The sequence below is a fragment of the Lutjanus erythropterus genome, chromosome 21 (genome assembly GCF_056507025.1).
Source record: "Lutjanus erythropterus isolate fLutEry1 chromosome 21, fLutEry1.hap2, whole genome shotgun sequence".
Classification (NCBI taxonomy): Eukaryota; Metazoa; Chordata; class Actinopteri; order Lutjaniformes; family Lutjanidae; genus Lutjanus; species Lutjanus erythropterus.
The window spans coordinates 10,592,440-10,610,082 of record NC_139337.1 but is presented as its reverse complement, the minus strand read 5'-3'; the positions used below and the strand labels follow the sequence as shown (position 1 = coordinate 10,610,082).

Sequence of the window (17,643 nt, the reverse complement as noted above, 5' to 3'; positions counted from 1 at the left end):
TAAAGTTACGAATTGTATTATTCTTGATATTCTCCAACATTCTTGTTCTGTTCAGATACCCACCTGTCTCAATCTCAGGTGGGTATCTGCTTACCTGAGCCAAGTTGGACTCTGCCAAGACTTTTCTCCAAAGATACCTTGGCAGAGACAGAAAAAAGAAATACAGGGGAAAGCAGGAGGAAAGAAAAGCAGGAGGGAGAGCATGTGCAGGATTTCTGGAGTGCCTCTAGTGATTCTGTGTCCCAGCACTATATCTCAGAGAAGAGAGGGAGTGTGTGTGTGTGTGTGTGTGTGTGTGTGTGTGTGTGTGTGTGTGTGTGTGTGTGTGTCTATGAAAGAGAGAGAGAGAGAGGGAGAGTGAGGGAGAAAAGGAGGCTGGGAAGAATAAGGGGTCAGTCCAGTGTTTGTCCTCGAAAGGAGAGGAACTAATTCTGTATGTGTGTGTGAGGAATGAGTGTGTGTGTTGTGTTTGCATATACTGATGTTTAAGGTCATTGTTCCTTCACCCTGTACACAGAGGACATCATAATAATCCAGCGCCATGAGTCGGCCAACCTTCTTTGAGGTAAGTCTGAATGAAGCCTGAAGTAATAAGCTAAATGTCACAGAATGCTTTTGATTTAGCTGAAACCTTTAATTACTACTTTCTGGCAGAATTTAAAGTTTTAGATTACTTTTGTTTTACAAGGCCTCACTTGAACAAGAGGTTCACTTTGAGCAATATTTAATCAGGTCAAGCAGAAGTTTGGAATCATTAATAAGTTTTCATCAATAATTTCTTCTTCATCATTGTTGTTTTGATCACTTTGATATCTTCAGAAACTTTTTTTGCAAATAGTGTACTATCAGGTAAAGTCAGACATTTAGCTGAGAGCAGCATTTGCTGTTAAAGCAGGATTAATTTTTGGACAAGCGTATTGACTCTCATCTCATCAGACCTCGAGGGCAACACATGGAGGGATAGTGGTTCGCCTCAGCAGTCTTATGATAAAAAATAAAATAACTGCTTGCTGAATTCCAAAAGAACTGAAGAAGTTAAAAGTGTATGCAGAGTTTAAGTCCAAATTTCTATGCCAGAGTAAACAAAACTGGGCTGCAGCCCCTTTCATCATTTTCCTTTGCTTCCAGTCATGTCTCACAAGGCCTGATGAGTACTAATGAAGAAGTAGACAAGCCATTCGCTGTAAGTGCAGCAGGCCTATGAACCCAAGCTAATTTGCAACAAACTCTGGGACATGAGCCATGCTCTTAGTAACTGTTTCATAAAGGCTGTGAGCCAAATTAGCAAATATTTAGATGGTTTATTAGAGACATAGAAGACAGTTTAGATGAGAAAATTGAGAGCTAGATGGAAAATTGATACCACTGTCATGTACCAAGCTGCAGAGAGCAGCCGCTTAGCTTAGCTTAGCATAAAGACTGGAAGCAGCTAGCCTTACTTTTTCGAAGGTAACCTCTAAAGCTCACTGATTTAGCATGTTATATTATGTTGGTTTAATCCATACAACAACCACAGTGTCAAAATGGGAGGGTTGTGTGTTGTACTATTTTTTTAGCCAGGTAACTTGATGTGTCCCATTGTCGCGTAATCCCATTTGCCAGTTGTTCGCTCAATGTCCAGTGTGAGGATACAATCATTTTAAAATGATCATAAAATGGTTTTAGTTCCGCTGGCTTTCAGTCCGATTGGATATTTTTCGATATGTATCAGCTCCTCCATGATTGCTTCTTTCTGACCTGTGATGCTTGTTATTTCAGTGATACCCTCATCCTTTTTTTTTTTTTTTGATTAGCTAAAGCCAGGCAGCAACCACCAGAAGTTCAGCAAGTTCAATGTTGAGCAACAGAGCAAACTCTGTGGATTTATAGGCTGTTGGAACAAATGCATGGCACAGCTCTTCACCTGTTTTCCCCTTGTTCACTAGTCTAAAGGCCTTTTCACAGTGCCACAGGATTACCACCCTGACAACAGCCTATGTGCAAGAGTGTTCCCCCAACAAGCAATTCTTTTTAAGCAATGGTAACTGCAGAGGTCTAAGGCTCCAATGACAGGTAGGTGCCTTGGTGAGGATTACAGCTTCGGTACAACCCAATCAAATGTCCACAACACAAATACTAGTGTGGTGGAAATGTTGTCCCAGGCCCAGTTTTTCTTCTGGCTGTCCTTGTACATGGCTAACACCATGTTATACAGCTCCAGGTATCCAGACAGCATTATCAACTCCTCCATGATCGCTTCTTTCTGACCTGTGATGCCTGCTATTTCTGCAATTCTTGAAACCTTCTATTTGATTGGTCAAAGCCAGGCAGCAACCTCCAGAAGTTCAGCAAGTTCGATTTTGGCCGCTTTCACATGGGGCAGCAGCCACTTCATACCCCTACACCATGATCAAAAGTGCTGCCTTCACTGACATGACTGGAGGCAGTGAGTTACCACGGGGTGGTGTGAAAAGGCCTCAAGCCAACCAGCTGCTGAGTGTAACTTTATATTAAATGGACAGACGTGATAGTCGTATCGATTTTCTCATCTGACTCCCGGCAAGAAAGTAAATGCATGTATTTCAAATATTTCTTCGACCTTTGCTCTCCTTCAACATTAGCACCATACTTTTTAGGATTTGTGGACAAGCAAGAGTTTCTGAAGACATAATGCTTAATGTTTGTTCTTGAGATCAGATTTTAACAAGCTTGACTGTGGGAACTTTTCCTGAAGCCAAACTGCCCTCTGTATTCCCTTCAAGATTTTAAAGGTCAAGCATGTAATATTTAGGATGACCTATTGGCAGAATGTGGCAGAAATGAAATGCAGTATTCATTAGTATGTTTTCATTAGTTTATAATCATCTGAAAATAATAATCATTGTGTTTTCATTACCTTTGAATTAGCCCTCTTTCATGGAAGCCACCATGTTTCAACAAAAGCCAAGAACAAACTAAAACTAAACACTGGCTCTAGATGAGGCAGGGTGATGCAAGCAGTATTCACTTGGTTGCAATCTGCAACCTCACCCGTGGCATCTTACATCCATTCTATTAGTAGTGGTATTTGAATCACACTCCAAGGTGAAGCGTTGTGTTTTTATGAGCTGTAGCATGATGAAAGATAGAACCTTTTTGTCTGAATATACCGATTCTTATGGAAAACCTGAGGCAGACAGTCAATTTGTAACATGCAAAGACTCAGATAACTGTTGTTTAGTGGATTCATTTGCTTGATTGGAAGAGAAATTCTGTCCAGTTTGAGTTGGTGTGAAAACAAAAAGGACAATGGTATTATAGTGGGCAGCCATATGCAGCTAATCAGCTTCAGTAGCATCATCCTCAGTGTTTGAAGTAATGATCCTGTGGTTCAAGATCGGCCATTACATTCATCAGCCTTCACATTAAGAGGAGCTATTACGGCTAAGAGACTTTTTCAGTTGGTTTCCATTACATGGATTACTAAAGTCAGATATGGTGAAAAGAACAAACCAGATAACCTCCAATGTCAAGAGGTTTTAAAAATACCCTTCGCATACAGAGAAGAAATATTCATTTGAAAGAAAAAAAAACCCACTTTAATTCCCCTCACATAATCAAATCCTTCTCGAGCCCTCACAAGCACGTACACTCATGTTCTGTATGACCTGTGCTGTCAGCAGTGCCCTGTATTCCCATGAGAGGACATGGGCGTCTGATAATCAGATTTACAAGGGCAAAGCGCATCCGAATGCACAACGCTTTACAACACACAGCCCTAATGACACCCTCGATGCTCCTCGCGAACACGCAAATGCATCAACATGTGCCCCGAGAATGCAGCTGGGAAGGCTGGCAGATGGAAAGCAAAACAAACCCATCTCCCTGGATGCCCTTTACTGAGACGTCAGCATGCCCTGTGCTCAGATCCTGCAAAGCATGAATACACACTGCAAGATGAAATCCTGATGTTTTATAGCTAGAATTGTAAGGGTATCGCTAGGTATTTTTTTGGTGAAAATCTCACTGGAGTGGGGTTGTATGAGGTACGTCGATCTTCGATAGTCAGTGTATTATTGTAAGTAGATGACAGTCATGCCCCCAGTTTGCGGAAGCAGAGAAGGACACCAGCACAGGAGCTAAGAAATGAACTGCTGTTTACAGGGTCAGAAGCAAAAGGTATTTTAGCCACTTAAAAAAGGTCCACCTAAAAATATGATGTCAGTTTAAGTGCACATTATATTTAGAATATTTTCCCTGCTTTACTTTTCCATCAGACAGCCTTTTCCAACAGGAGGATGCTGTTATATTAGCCAAATATCACTCTCTCCAAGCTCCAACTCCATAGGCAAACATTTTCCCTCGCAGAATACAGGAGTTGCATGAAAATCACTGCCTTGATCTGTCCTTTTAAATCACAGAATATCACAAACAAAATAACTGATCAAGACTGATCAAACTGATCAAGTAACTTCCTTGTTCTACAAGGTAAAATTACTAATTATTTTAACCGTTTTCTGATGGGAAACCTCTGTTAAGCCAAATATTGCTCCCTCCAAACCAACCAAACTCCACAGGCAGTGGTACTGCAGCAACTTCCTCATTCTTCGAAGTTAAATTACTGATTTCGCCTATAGAGTTTGGTTGGTTTGGAGTGAGCGATATTTGGCTTATATATAAAGTAGTTTCCCGTCAGAAAAGGCTGTCTGACAGCAAAGAGGTGAAAATATTCTAAACTAAAGAGGAATCCAAACCCAGGTCATTGTTTGAATACACAGGATGAAATCTCTTGAAGGTAAAAGTGTTGCTGACACAAATAAAAAAAAAGAAGTCTGAATTTTGCAGTGCAAACAGCACATGATATACGTGTAGAGCTCTCCCTCTCTCATTCTCTTCCTCTCTTTCTCGACTGTGCACTCAGCAAATCTTTAGGTATCCATTAGCGGGTTATTACACTGTCCAGTAAGGGAACCAATTTAGCAAGGACAGCTCTGCTGAGCAGCACAGTATGGAGTGCTTTCAGGGCAAATTGTGGGCCGCCACCCACCGTCCTCATTGCATATGCTGTACATCACCACTGACATGGTCTAATTAAGATGAAAAAGATGTGTGCAAGAGAGCAGCAGGACAACACGATTCCTTTTTTCTCCTACCAGACTTGACTGGCCTCATTATTCAGATTGAAATTACTGTACTTGATCAGGAAAACTGGACACACTTGGCAGTGGGGACACTGAGAAGAGTGTGAGCTGTGCTTACCCATATGATTATATTTTCATTGATATGTTATTCATATTTCTATGGTTAATTCAATAGTACCGATAAATCATATTACTTTGAGTGTTTTTGAACAAGTGTTTCATGCAGACATTGATTTTCCCTCCAGTTGTCCACATTGTGTTCAAAAGGACTCTAATTTGATTTGGAGTTTTTATACTTGAGACTAAATGTCCCTGGTCCTTATCCTTCTTGCTTTTGATAGAAGGATGGAAGAAGGATAGGGACCAAGGACATATCAAAGATTATCTAATAGATATATGTTCTGAAAAAGATTAAGTGCTAAGAGCCTGTGAGAAAAAATGTCTGGGCTACTAAAATCAACAGTGGTTTCTAAAAATATTTTGTGTTAGAGATACACATGGGGTTGAAAGTTAACTGTTGACCTGTCCGTTTTTATTTATTTTCCTAAATTATGTTTTGTTTTGTTTTTGTGCACTCCAATGTGCAATAACAAGATATCTCTCTTTGTTTTGAAATTTTCATAAATTCATGTTTTATTGTGCTCTCAGAGGAATATCAATCAATCTGGTGTTGGTTGATATTCATTTTAAGAATAGTATCTTATTGTAAATCAGCTCCTCACTTCTTGTACTTGCAGCCCTGTGGCAATAGACACTCACAGCTTATGCTGAGAAGGAAGTGAAGTCCAGCTTTTACTGCCTGTGGTTTTGTTGCTGAGGTGGCACATAGAGGACAAGTCTCATCAAATTTACCACATTCTGAATATTCATTGGATGAGTATGAGGTGTGAATGAAAATCCTGGCTCTTGTGCTTTGTAAAGGTGGTGCATCTTGTGTTTTCTTCAGGTGAAGGTCCTGGATGCCAAGACCAAAGAGCAGCTTTGTTTTTTAGATAAGGTATGCCGACATACAAGACTACATGACTACAGTTTTACTCTTTTGTTCCCCCTCTAAAACTGGGTTACATCAACAATTTAATTTAAGATGAGTTCTAATCAGAGTTAAGCAAACTAGGTTTAGGATGTCTAAATCTAGACTTACAATGAAGCAGAGCTCTGTTGCACAATTAAGAACTGTTTAGTAAATCCAAGTCAGTTGATGTTGTGAATTATAAAAGGGGGGGGCGTTTTCAACTGTTACTCTGTATTCATTAACAAAACATTATTGTTTGCTACCTAGCTAAAAAAATAACAACATGTTACATTGTTTGCTAGATATTGTGGAAAAAAAAACATGATTCCATGTATTTTTGGCTGCATCATCCCACCAAATGGACAATATCCTGCATATTTTAGACACATTGCTTTTGGAATAAATTTCTGTGGGTTTGAACAATATTTGTCTGCTGTTTTACAGTAATTACTGTGAGCTTTAGGGGTTTTACCACAACAAACTCTGTCAGCCTCTTCACTGATGATGCATCAAGGTTACATCATGTTTGTATTCTGTGCAGGTGGAGCCTTACTCAACAATAGGAGACATCAAGAGCCTTTTTCACAAGTCACGTGAGTGTTCATACAGTTTTTTAAACCAGTGAGTTTGAGGAGACTGAGTGTTGATCTTGTTTACTGTTTCTATGTGCCGTCCAATATATTGCGTGTTTACTGAATGTGAACTGATGCTTGAGTGTGTATGGTGCTCAGATAAAAATGGTTATTACTAAGCTTTCTGTGATCTTACAGTAGATCCCATCACGCCACTTCCCCCAGAGAGATGTCCTGTTAAAAACAATTTCTTGTTTACTCCTCTGAAGCCTGCAGAGGTTCTGTCATCAGCATGTGTCTGGTCAGAAATGTTACCAAATGTTTGCCAAGCCCGAGGCCATCAGCATCCATCAGAGCAGCAGAGCTCAACATTATTCCATTGTGATCAATTATTATTGGGCCTGAGGCCAAAATCTGAGTGCGCAGTGCCAGCTCCGTCCAACCCTGTACTTGTGTGTGTGTGTGTGTTTGATCTGTTCAGATCCTCACTGGTATCCAGCAAGACAGGCGCTGAAGCTTGATCCTAGTAAGTATCCATGCTGTGATTATTTACTGTACATGTGCTGTATGTATTAGTGTCTCATTGACAACATTAAAGCTGCAGTAGACAAGAATCATACACACTGCAATGGGTGGTGACTAATTACAGTTTTATATTATTTAAAATTTGGACTTCATTACCCAGAAGTACTGTGTGGAAGTAGTCGTATATGAACTCTCCTGTCATCCAGTGTCTGATGCCTTGTATGAAAAGAAAAAGGGAGGTGTTCAGCCGAGGAATGAGCGCTCTTGCTACTATTTAGAGGACAATCTATGTTTTGTCTGTAGGTTTTTACTCATCTCAATAGAAAAGGACTGCATAAAGTGTGGAAATGTGATGGACTTCTGGTGTTAGAGACCCGTAATGTGACTTATAGGCTCTGTTGGTATGCATATTTAACATCATGACTACAAAATCGTGTCAGTATTCTATTGTGTATTTATCCATTGGCTCAGCTAAAGCCATTATGACAGGACTTTTTTACTGCAGCTATAAATGTTGTGTGAATATGTCAGAACCGCACGTACAGGTACTTTGCAAAAATGTCACAGCTCTGTCCCCCTTTAGGCGGATAGAAAACTGAACGTCATGTTTATATCAGTACAATTTGACCAGGTTTGGGGAGTAACAGATTACATGTAACAGGATTATCAGATTACAATTACATTTAGCAAAAATAGGGATTACTAGTAAGATTACAATTTTAAAACACACATTACGAGTTATTTTCCCAACCCTGAATTCAACTTTGTTTCAGATTACTGTTCTGACAAGCATGTATGCATTCATGTTGTGTTAAACCTTTGTTTTATAAACATGTCTAAGAACTATTTTTTGACCTTAATAAACTAAAGTTGATCGGCTGTCATGCTCCTCCCCCATCCAAGTGGATCAATGAGCCAACACAGTGGCCAGACACTGCTACTATGGTTATGTGAGGTTGTGTGTTGCCTTTAAATAACAAAACCTGTTAAAGACAACTGTTTGCAAGACTGAAATATAGTTAGACGACAGTCTGACACTGATGTACTATAACGTTATGATTGAACTCCAGCTGCCGCCCACTCAAGCTAACTTTAGCTCTCCATCAGTAGTAGCTGTCACCAGCATCGTTTAGCTATTTACCACACAGACTCAATATCCATCCATCTTATGTGCCTCAAATCTCAGTGCGAAAGTCTTGATTATTAATACAGATGTTCCTAGTTTCTTGTTCGACATAATTGAATTGACAGAAGCTAATTTATATTTATTGTCATCAAAAATGAATTTAGACTGCTGCCAAAACAAACAATTACCGTTCTCTGAAGGCTCACACATTCTTACTCCTGTCCTTTTGGGGTCTGTTTCTTTTCCAGGAAGGATGAGGAACCAGAGATTGTGACAGATTTATATGTTTATTTGTTTTACAGCCTGCTACACAGACCTTTTTTGGCATTTTCCTATCTCATTATATGAAACAGAGATTTGTTTCCCCAAAAGGGCTTGCATGTTTGGTGACTAAATCTCGATGATGTATTGCTGGTCTGATTCATCATTTGTTTCTATCCAGCTGTGGTCACCGTTAGATGGGTGACCTGACCTGTCACTTTCAGACATAACTAGCCAAGTAGAACAGATTTACTCTTTATTTACAATGGTTGACTACCCTGATGTTGAGATAGATGAGACAGTGGAGTGCTGTATTGCATTGTGCATGTTCAAACTGCAGCTTTAAATTGAGACATGTTCACTTTAGAGTTCATGTTCACATAGTTTAGAAGAGACCTGTGTGTCCAGAAAAGCAACTGAACTGATCTCAGGCCTAATGTTTCCATATGCTTAATCAATATTAAGTTAATATTGATATGTTGCAAAACCTAAGATGGAAGATTTTGAACTAAAATCTCTGCCATTACAGAGTTCGACCCAGAATGCTCAATGAGATTTTCAAAGGTCTTCAATCTGTAGGTGAATGAAAGGTGTAAAAGCACCCCACCTCTTTACCAATCCACCATCACCGTCTGTTCTTCCTTTATGTTCATTACAGTAGGTGGACTGCTTCATGCACATCATTTGTCCATTAATTTTAAGACAAATTAAAACAGGGAAGGCACATACAGGGTTTTGGATGGACTGTGAAGGCTATCTTGCTGCTAAAAAGGACAGAGTGGAGACTTTGGTTAAAAGCTATGTGGGCCACTTACCCCTGAGGATATTCTAAAAATGTCATCCAATTAGTACAACATATTATCTGTGGCTGTTCCCCCATGAGCTTTCAGGTAGAGAGGACGTGTGCTGAAAAACTGATCAGACATCCATTAAAAACACTCACAGTTTCAGCCACAATGCGTCACCCAAGACTGTTTAAATTTACATACAGTTACATATCAGTATGGCTGTTATTGCAAATTCTGTCAGTATGGTCACTTCTCAACACGAGGAGGCTTGACAAACTAGAGACAATGTTTTCTACTGGATAGTAGAATTATTTTCATCTTACAGTGGACATAATTTTTTTTTTTTCTTATTTATCAGAGGAAAAGTCACTCAGAGATGATGAAATCTTGCAGAACCTACCAGTTGGGACCACTGCCACCGTGTACTTCAGAGATCTTGGTCCACAGTTAGGCTGGACTATGGTAAGAGGAGCACACTCATACACCACACTTATACTGGGAAAGTATGGCCCTATAATATCATGCACGTAATCTTAACTAACATAATATTCAGGTATTTAATTTTGAAAATATCTGACTGAATTCTTGCTTGTAATATAAAACCATGTTTCCTGCATACTTGTACTTGGCAAAACATCTGCACTGTTTGCCAAACTCAGCCCACAGAGCAGAGTGTGTGTCATGGTCCACTCATATGAATCTTATGAAGTTGTCTTCTTGTGATAAATGATCTTGTTGTCTTGAGAAATCTGCCTTTTCTTTTTTTTTTAAAGATAACAAGAAAACTCTAATTTAGATAATGGCATGCTGTTCTCTGCTTCTGTACAAATTACTAATTCAAGATCACAAATTGCTCAATCTCTTCTTTCTCTTTTGTGTCCAGGTGTTTCTGGCAGAGTGCATTGGGCCCCTCGTCACCTACCTCCTCTTCTATTTTCGAGTACCGTACATTTACTCACACAGATATGCCTTTACCTCCAGTCCTCTTCCTGTTGTCACGTAAGTGCAGAAATGAAACTTCAGCTACAGCACAGGTTAAGGCAGGTTATGGGTTGCAACCTGCAGACGTGCAACAAGTTCACAGACATTAGTTTGATTTCTTTTCTGGCAAAAATACGAAGTTTGAAAGTTCTATATTTTGGAAAATATAAATAGTCAGTTTCTTGTTAAGATGACAACAACAGGGCTCTGTACTGTCTCTGTGGTTGATAAGAACCTGCTGCCAGCAACTGATTAGCTTTGCTTTAGGTTAGCACAAATACTGGAAAGAAGGATAAAGAGCTAGCCTGGCTAGCCAATTATTTGTCTGGCACATCCTGACCTCCACGAAACCACAAGCTGTTGTCTTTACACCTGGGTTTTTTCATGCAAATTTAATAGGCATACATGAGATAATGTGTTATTTAATGAGCTGTAACGGTGCTGGTAGGCAGATTTTTTCTGCCTTTGGACAGAGAAGGATTAGATATCTCACTCTCTTTCTGATGTTTATGCTAAGCTAAGCTAACTGGCTGTAGCTTCATATTTACCATACAGACATGACAGTGGTACCAATTTTCTTATTTAAGTCTCAGCAAGAAAGTCAACCTTTGCTTTCACAATTTACGAGTTGATAAAGTCTGTCATTTATCTTTTTTATTGACATTCTATGCCTCACTACATATGGAATTACCTCTACAATGGATTAAAAGCCAGTCTCTGTAAAATTAAATCATAATCTGAAAACTAACTGCATTATCTCATGTCAGTGTACCATCTTCTCTGCCATGACATAATATAACTGTTGTTGGAAAATAAAATCAATATTTTATGCTGCCATGATGGATGGTTTGGACAGTTTTTTTTTTTATTCATGTTGATCTGCTTATCGATCCACAGTCTCTCCCCTCGGCGGCTGTCATTTTATCGTAGTACCTGAAGGAAACGTTCAAACCCCACAAATAGAGCTTTTAACTAATGTCATCTGTTTTTGTTTGTCTGTTTTTTAATATTTTACAACTCCCGAGTCATTTATGCAATTCTTCATGATATTGTGTTGCAGCTAGTTGCATGTGTTTATATTATTCTAGTTTCTTCTATTATTTACAGTGTATTGCACTTTCTCTGCTGAATACTAAAAGTTTTGTTGCTGCAGTGACCCAATTTGGCACACAGGGATCATTTAAATTTAATCTTTTCTCATCTCAAATTTTAAAACCTGCTGTAAAAATAGCGTGATGAATTTGTATACTATGAGGATAAGCACCTCTGTGTTTATGTTAAATGTACATATTTGCACCTCTGACCATATCCCCGTCTCTGTCTCTCAGACTGGCCTGTGCCTGTCACACCTTCCATTATGTCAAGCGGTTGATAGAGACTATCTTTGTGCATCGTTTCTCCCATGGGACCATGCCTCTCAGGACGATAGTCAGGGTGAGAACATGACTACCCTTGAAAAGAAGAGCCTCTGATAATATGCTCACCTCTGTTACAATATGTGGCCTCTTTTTCTCCGTCCCATGCCAGCTGTTGTGGTTCTGATTTTAGCCTGAGGACTCCCTCTGATACAGAATGCTGCTTATAGTCTCAGAGCGCTGTCTCTTGATGAGGAGAGGAAGTTATTATAGGTCTGTATCATGTGTACTTTAGTGGTTCAAGTATAGAAATGGAAGCAAAGTAAGCAATAAATTTACATTTTAATAATCCATTTCATCAGCTCGGTCACAGAACAGTGTACCATCTGTTCTGGCATGAGATAATATCATTCAGCAGCTATTCGCCTATGTATGTATTAGCTATACAGAGCAACAAAGTATCTGAAGAGGAGGTTGTGCTAGATGGATGGGTTAAGCTCATTTAGTCCCTAGAGATAGAGGTTAAAGTTAAGTGTAGAACTGGAGGTTAGTCTTGACTTTTCATTTTAGACTTAGCTGACTTATTATTTTCTTTTTTTTTATCATTATTAGTATTATTTTTTCACTTGCAGTTTGGTTATGCAACAAAACTCAGAAAGCTTAACGAAGCAAAACTACTTAGTTTTGGTTAGGTTAAGGGAAAGGTCGTGGTTCGTCTCTGCCACATGCAAATAGCATTGTTGGTGCTTTAAGAAACAAAACTAGTTGGTTAGCATTAGGAAACTCGCAGCAAAAGTACCTGGTTAGATTTAGGAAACAAAACTTCTTGGTTAGGTTTCAGAAGACATCATGGTTTGTCTCTGTCGTGCACAAATAGTATCGTTGTCTACAGATACCTGGGTGCTTGTCTCTGCCATGCTAGGCTAAGTAGTATACACAAGGTGTAGACAGCCACATTGGCACACTGAAACAAGTCTACATTGATGTTTATTTTCATTCACACATCTGTGTTGTTTGTTTCTTCTCTCAGAATTGTGCCTATTACTGGGGTTTCTCAGCTTGGTTGGCCTACTATATCAACCACCCTCTTTATACACCTCCATGTGAGTCAGCCCACATACACACATACACACACACACACACACACACACACACACACACACACACACATACACACACACACACACACACACACACACACATACACACACAAACACACAGTGTTGTTTTTCTCTATTTTCTGCATCTTATCAACACCAACCTATCTCTTTTCACAGCATATGGAGATCTGCAAGTTAACTATGCATTAGTCATATTTGTGGTATGTATATATTCACTCTGGTATTCACTCAGGACCAACATAAATTCAATGTATGTATGAGTGACAGTAAGGTGTGAAATGTTCATTTTTGCTCCAGATGTGTGAACTGGGCAACTTTTCCATTCACTTGACTCTGAATAATCTCAGAGGAGATGGTGAGTTGTTGTCTTTTACTCTGTTTACTCAGGTTTTCAAGATATTGTCCAATCCTAAACTAAAATTGTATGTGAAATCTATATACTAAAACCATCTAATTCAACTAAAACCTTGGGGTAACACTTTATTTGAAGGATTGCGCATATGACTGTCATTACACAGTCATAACATTAACAGGTTTGGTTGTCTTGGTTAATGTCAATTTGTCATAAGAATGTCAACCTGTCAATCTCAAACAATGTCAACTTTGCATTTAAATTACATAACTGACCAAATAACACATGCACTTAATAACACATGCATAAATACTCATGTCATGTCATGTCATGTCATGGTTATAACAGTGTAATTACAGTCTTATGCACACCCTTTCAAATAATGTGTTACTCCATGCTAACAGTATTTTGGTTTGGTATCCACCACAGAAACATGGATGACAGTATATTTTCTGCTACATAGAATAACTTTTAAATTATTTAAATAAATTTAGCTTTAAATTTTTAAGCTTAATCTTTTTCTCTACAAAACTGTTTCATAGGATCAAGGAGCAGAAAGTTTCCTATGCCAACCAAGAATCCCTTCACATGGCTATTTGTCTTTGTATCCTGTCCAAATTACACATATGAGGTAACAGAAATCATTTATAGTAATTCATCAGGGACTGAATATCACCCGTGTATATTTACCTCTCTCTATCCCTGCATATTTGACACATTCTATAGGTTGGAGCTTGGGTGAGCTTTTCCATTATGACCCAGTGTCTGCCAGGTATGTACAGTAGGTTTTGTTTTGTTGAAATAAATCCACTTACTGCACTAGTTATAATACCTACACTAAAATTTGCATGCTCTAATATTTGTATTTTGCATTCCAGTGGCATTGTACACATTACTGGGATTCATTCAGATGACCATCTGGGCCAAAGGGAAGCACAGAGCCTACAGCAGGGAGTTCAAGGACTATCCCAGCCTCCGGATGGCCATCGTCCCCCTGATTCTCTGAGTGTGATCAAAACATGAACTATTATAGTGTATAAGGAGTGTGTATTCAATCCAAACAAGTGTTTTTCACTAAACAAAGATATTTGCTGCTGCTAAGTCCAGCATTATGCAAGTTTTTATATCAATAAATGAACTGAAAGGAGTGGGAATAGGAGCAATAATATTATGGCAACACACTGAGCCTTTTAAAAAATAGCTTGGAACATTTTAATTGTCTGTTCAGTTTCAACCCTCTGAGTGTTATTTGGCATTATGATATTCAGTTAGTAATGAGATGAGATAAATCTTCATTGCCATCATATTCTGTATGCTGCGTTAACATTTATTACACATGGGTATTTTTGGTATTTGGCTCTTTCAGACTTCTGGAAAGGTTGAAAAATGGCACTTAAGCATTTTAGCAGCCACTATTCAATGAGTAGTTCTCGCAGTAAGCTGGCTGGCCCACATGTTGTGTTACCTCTTTCAATGATGAATGCCTGTAGCACTAATAAAGTTTTCAGGATAAGTAAAAGAAATAAAACATACTCTAGCTCATATTAAAGTGCCTGTGGAAGCAAATTAACAGACTAAAAATTCATGTGCAACATAACTTTCATGCTCTCAGCAGGAATGCTGATAAAGCAGACATCTAATTATGCTAATAAGCCTCTCCACTGTACTGTGTGTCTGTGTGTTGTTTTCCTCAGAGAAATGGCAACTGTACTGTAGAAGTGTAACTTTTGCCATTAAAGGGATAGTTTGGATTGAAGTGAGGTTTTATGAGATACCTATCCATAGTCAGTGTATTACCTACAGTGCAGACCGGCTCAGCAGCTAAACATATTTTAGCCAAAATTTTATAAAATCAATATCAGTTTCAGAAGAATTAGAATTAGAATTAGAATATTTCCAGCGCTTCACCCTGCCATTAGGCAGCCTTTTTTGACAGGAACCCACTGTTATGTAAGACGAAAAATGGCTCCCTCCAAAGCCACCAGACCTCTTTGGAAAAAAAAACTGTAATTTTATCTAGCAGAACATGTATCCCGCTGCCTCGATCAGTTTGTTTGTTTTTCGTGTGAATTCTGTGTTTTATAGAGTTAGTTCAGATTCAGCAATGTGAAACAATATCACAAACAGACTAACCAATAGAGGTAGCAGTCAACCAGCAACTCCTGTGTTCTACAAGGTTAAATCGATGTTTCTGCCCAAGAAGTTCGCTGGCTCTGGAGAGAGCGATATTTGGCTCATATAATAGTTTCCCCTTGGAAAAGGCTTTCTGACGGAAAGGTAAAGTGGTAAAATACTTAAATTTATACCGATTTTTTAGGTGGGTCTTTCTAAGGGGCTAAAATATGTTTTGCTGCTAACCCTGTCCACAGCAGTGCATCGCTTAGCTTCCTACACCGACGCTCCTGCTGCTTCTCCAAACTGACTGCATGCCAACCGTCATCTACTGTAGGTACTACACTGAATATGGAAAAAAAACTCATACAACCCTACTTTAAAATATCTGAACTATCCCTTTAATGCAAAGGGGACCTACATATCAGGTAGTGATAACTGTTGTTGTCCTCAAACTCTTGCTGTCTAATCTCAGGTTTTATTAAAATGTTAGAAAGTGTTTTCTATAAATGTGAATCTCAAGTAAGTGTAAAACAAATCAAAGTGGTTTCTGAAGGAAAAAAAGGTCCACATCTTAAGGAAAAAGTTACTTTATTTGACATGACGTTCCTCTCAGAAACATCATGTTTGTGACATTGTGTCAGCTTCCTTTAATGACACCAGGTGCTGGTGGAATGCTGACAGTTTACCAAAATCGCACAAATGATAAAGGGCAAAGATTGAACAAGACATTGGTCTCATAAAAACATCACATGATATCGAAATCAATTTCATAGCAGCACGAGGATTTTGTAAAAACAATTAGCTGTATTGCACTAGCAGATTGGTTCAGCAGATTGCCAAACATGTTGGTAAAAGCTATGATGCTTCAATTAAAGCTGCATCAATAAAGTGCTATAAGACTATGCTTCTCTGAGTGCTTATTTCATATGTCTAAAGAAGGCAAAAAAAAGATTATAATGCTTGGCATCTGAAGCAAAAAATACACAGGGCCTATGCTTTCCTCACAATTCACATCAAGCTCCCATCACGACCTGATGTTGAACCTTTTTGACGTATCATCAATCAAAGTCATGATCCTTGTCATAAATCTAAAGCTCTGTTTCATTTAGTTCGCAAGGCCTACAAGGTGAGCAGAACGGCACATAAACGCTCCACGCTTTCCAAATTCAAAGCCCACTAACCACCACTGTTTACTGGGAAAAGCAAAACAGAGCACGTGCAGCATTGCCACATGTCAAATCATCAGTCAAACGTGACATGTCATGCCCCGTTTAAGCGGCTGCCTCCTTCACACACTGCATTTCAAGGCCTACCACCACGCAGTTGATCCTCGAGGATGCACAAAGACTTCTTTTGCTCAATTTTCAAAGAAATAACCTGGTTATCCTCTGTTTTTTTAGTATCCAAAAGTGATCACACACTACTTGCTTGTCTCTAACAAGCAAGAGACACTATTGAAAATCTTCTTTCTGGTGAAGAGGAGGTTCAATTTGCCAACAAGCCGTCACTCCTCCGAAGCACACCCACATCCATAGGCTGCAATCTTTGAACACGGCGGCCCCTGAAATGGAGGCCAAAGACCTTCCAGTCTTCCAGCTGAGCTCACTAAAGTAACTTCACTTCCCCAAAAGCTTGATGGGTGCTGTGTCAATATATCGCTGTGCCCCAGCAGCTTTTGGATGCAACACAATAGTGTCGTCCTCTCTCGACTGTTGCTTGGCAAAATTCACGAAAACCTGCGAGAACAAAGAAATATTAGGATCAGCCTGTTGTCTTCTGAACCAAAATAGCTGTCTTGAACTTAAAAAAGGTGACACTCATTGAAAGACAGAGGACCCTGTCTTGTTTTAGTGTATTAGCATGGTAGCATTTGCTAATTAGCACTGAACATGAAGTACAACTTGGACAATTTAAAGGAATAGTTGGGATTATTTGATGTGGGGTTGCATGAGGTACTCCCAAATTAAATTAATGATTTAATAATACATTTACCTGATCAAGAGTGGTCTGTGACACGGAGTAGTCCTCTATGTTGAGCTTGTCTTTGTTAGCCAGGACCATCTGAAAGATCCTCGCCAGGGAGGAGGAGGATATCTTGTACTGCAGAGTGTTGTAATGTTTCTCTCTCTGGATGCAGCCGGGGAAGGTGCTCTCCATGAAGGCTTCAGCAGGGTTCAAGTCAGGGGCACAGCCCGGCTTAGCTGCCCTGATCTTCATGGTCACCACGTAGCCATCACCAAACCTACGTTCACATTGATGGCAGATAAAGCAAAATAAAAGATCAAATTGAATTCACTGTTGGATGATTATTTTTTTTAATTTGATATACCATATGG

The 17,643-nt window shown here is 39.2% G+C and overlaps 2 protein-coding genes across 5 annotated transcripts in view; one reads left to right on the top strand and one right to left on the bottom strand.

Annotated features, from left to right (window-relative positions):
• The first annotated feature begins 301 nt into the window (after positions 1-301).
• On the top strand, positions 302-14,734 carry tecrl2a (trans-2,3-enoyl-CoA reductase-like 2a). Of its 4 annotated transcripts, XM_084747074.1 has the most exons (13): positions 302-565; positions 6,046-6,096; positions 6,653-6,704; positions 7,165-7,209; positions 9,742-9,845; positions 10,267-10,382; positions 11,693-11,798; positions 12,750-12,822; positions 12,997-13,040; positions 13,138-13,195; positions 13,735-13,823; positions 13,919-13,964; positions 14,071-14,734. In XM_084747074.1, the coding sequence occupies exons 1-13, from the start codon at positions 542-544 to the stop codon at positions 14,196-14,198; spliced, it is 936 nt and encodes a 311-aa protein (XP_084603200.1). In that variant the 5' UTR covers positions 302-541; the 3' UTR covers positions 14,199-14,734. The 4 variants fall into 4 exon arrangements, with proteins under 4 accessions (XP_084603200.1, XP_084603202.1, XP_084603201.1 ...); XM_084747076.1 differs by lacking the exon at positions 6,046-6,096; XM_084747075.1 differs by lacking the exon at positions 7,165-7,209.
• A 522-nt stretch (positions 14,735-15,256) lies between these two features.
• The window catches only part of abca4a (ATP-binding cassette, sub-family A (ABC1), member 4a), a 44,500-nt gene continuing 42,113 nt past the window's right edge, over positions 15,257-17,643 (bottom strand). Inside the window, exons 50-51 of the mRNA XM_084747073.1 lie at positions 17,300-17,549; positions 15,257-17,043 (exon numbers count right to left, since the gene is read on the bottom strand). Of these exons, the coding sequence (XP_084603199.1) occupies positions 16,924-17,043; positions 17,300-17,549 (370 nt within the window). The 3' untranslated portion in view covers positions 15,257-16,923. The remainder of the gene's footprint in view (positions 17,044-17,299; positions 17,550-17,643) is intronic.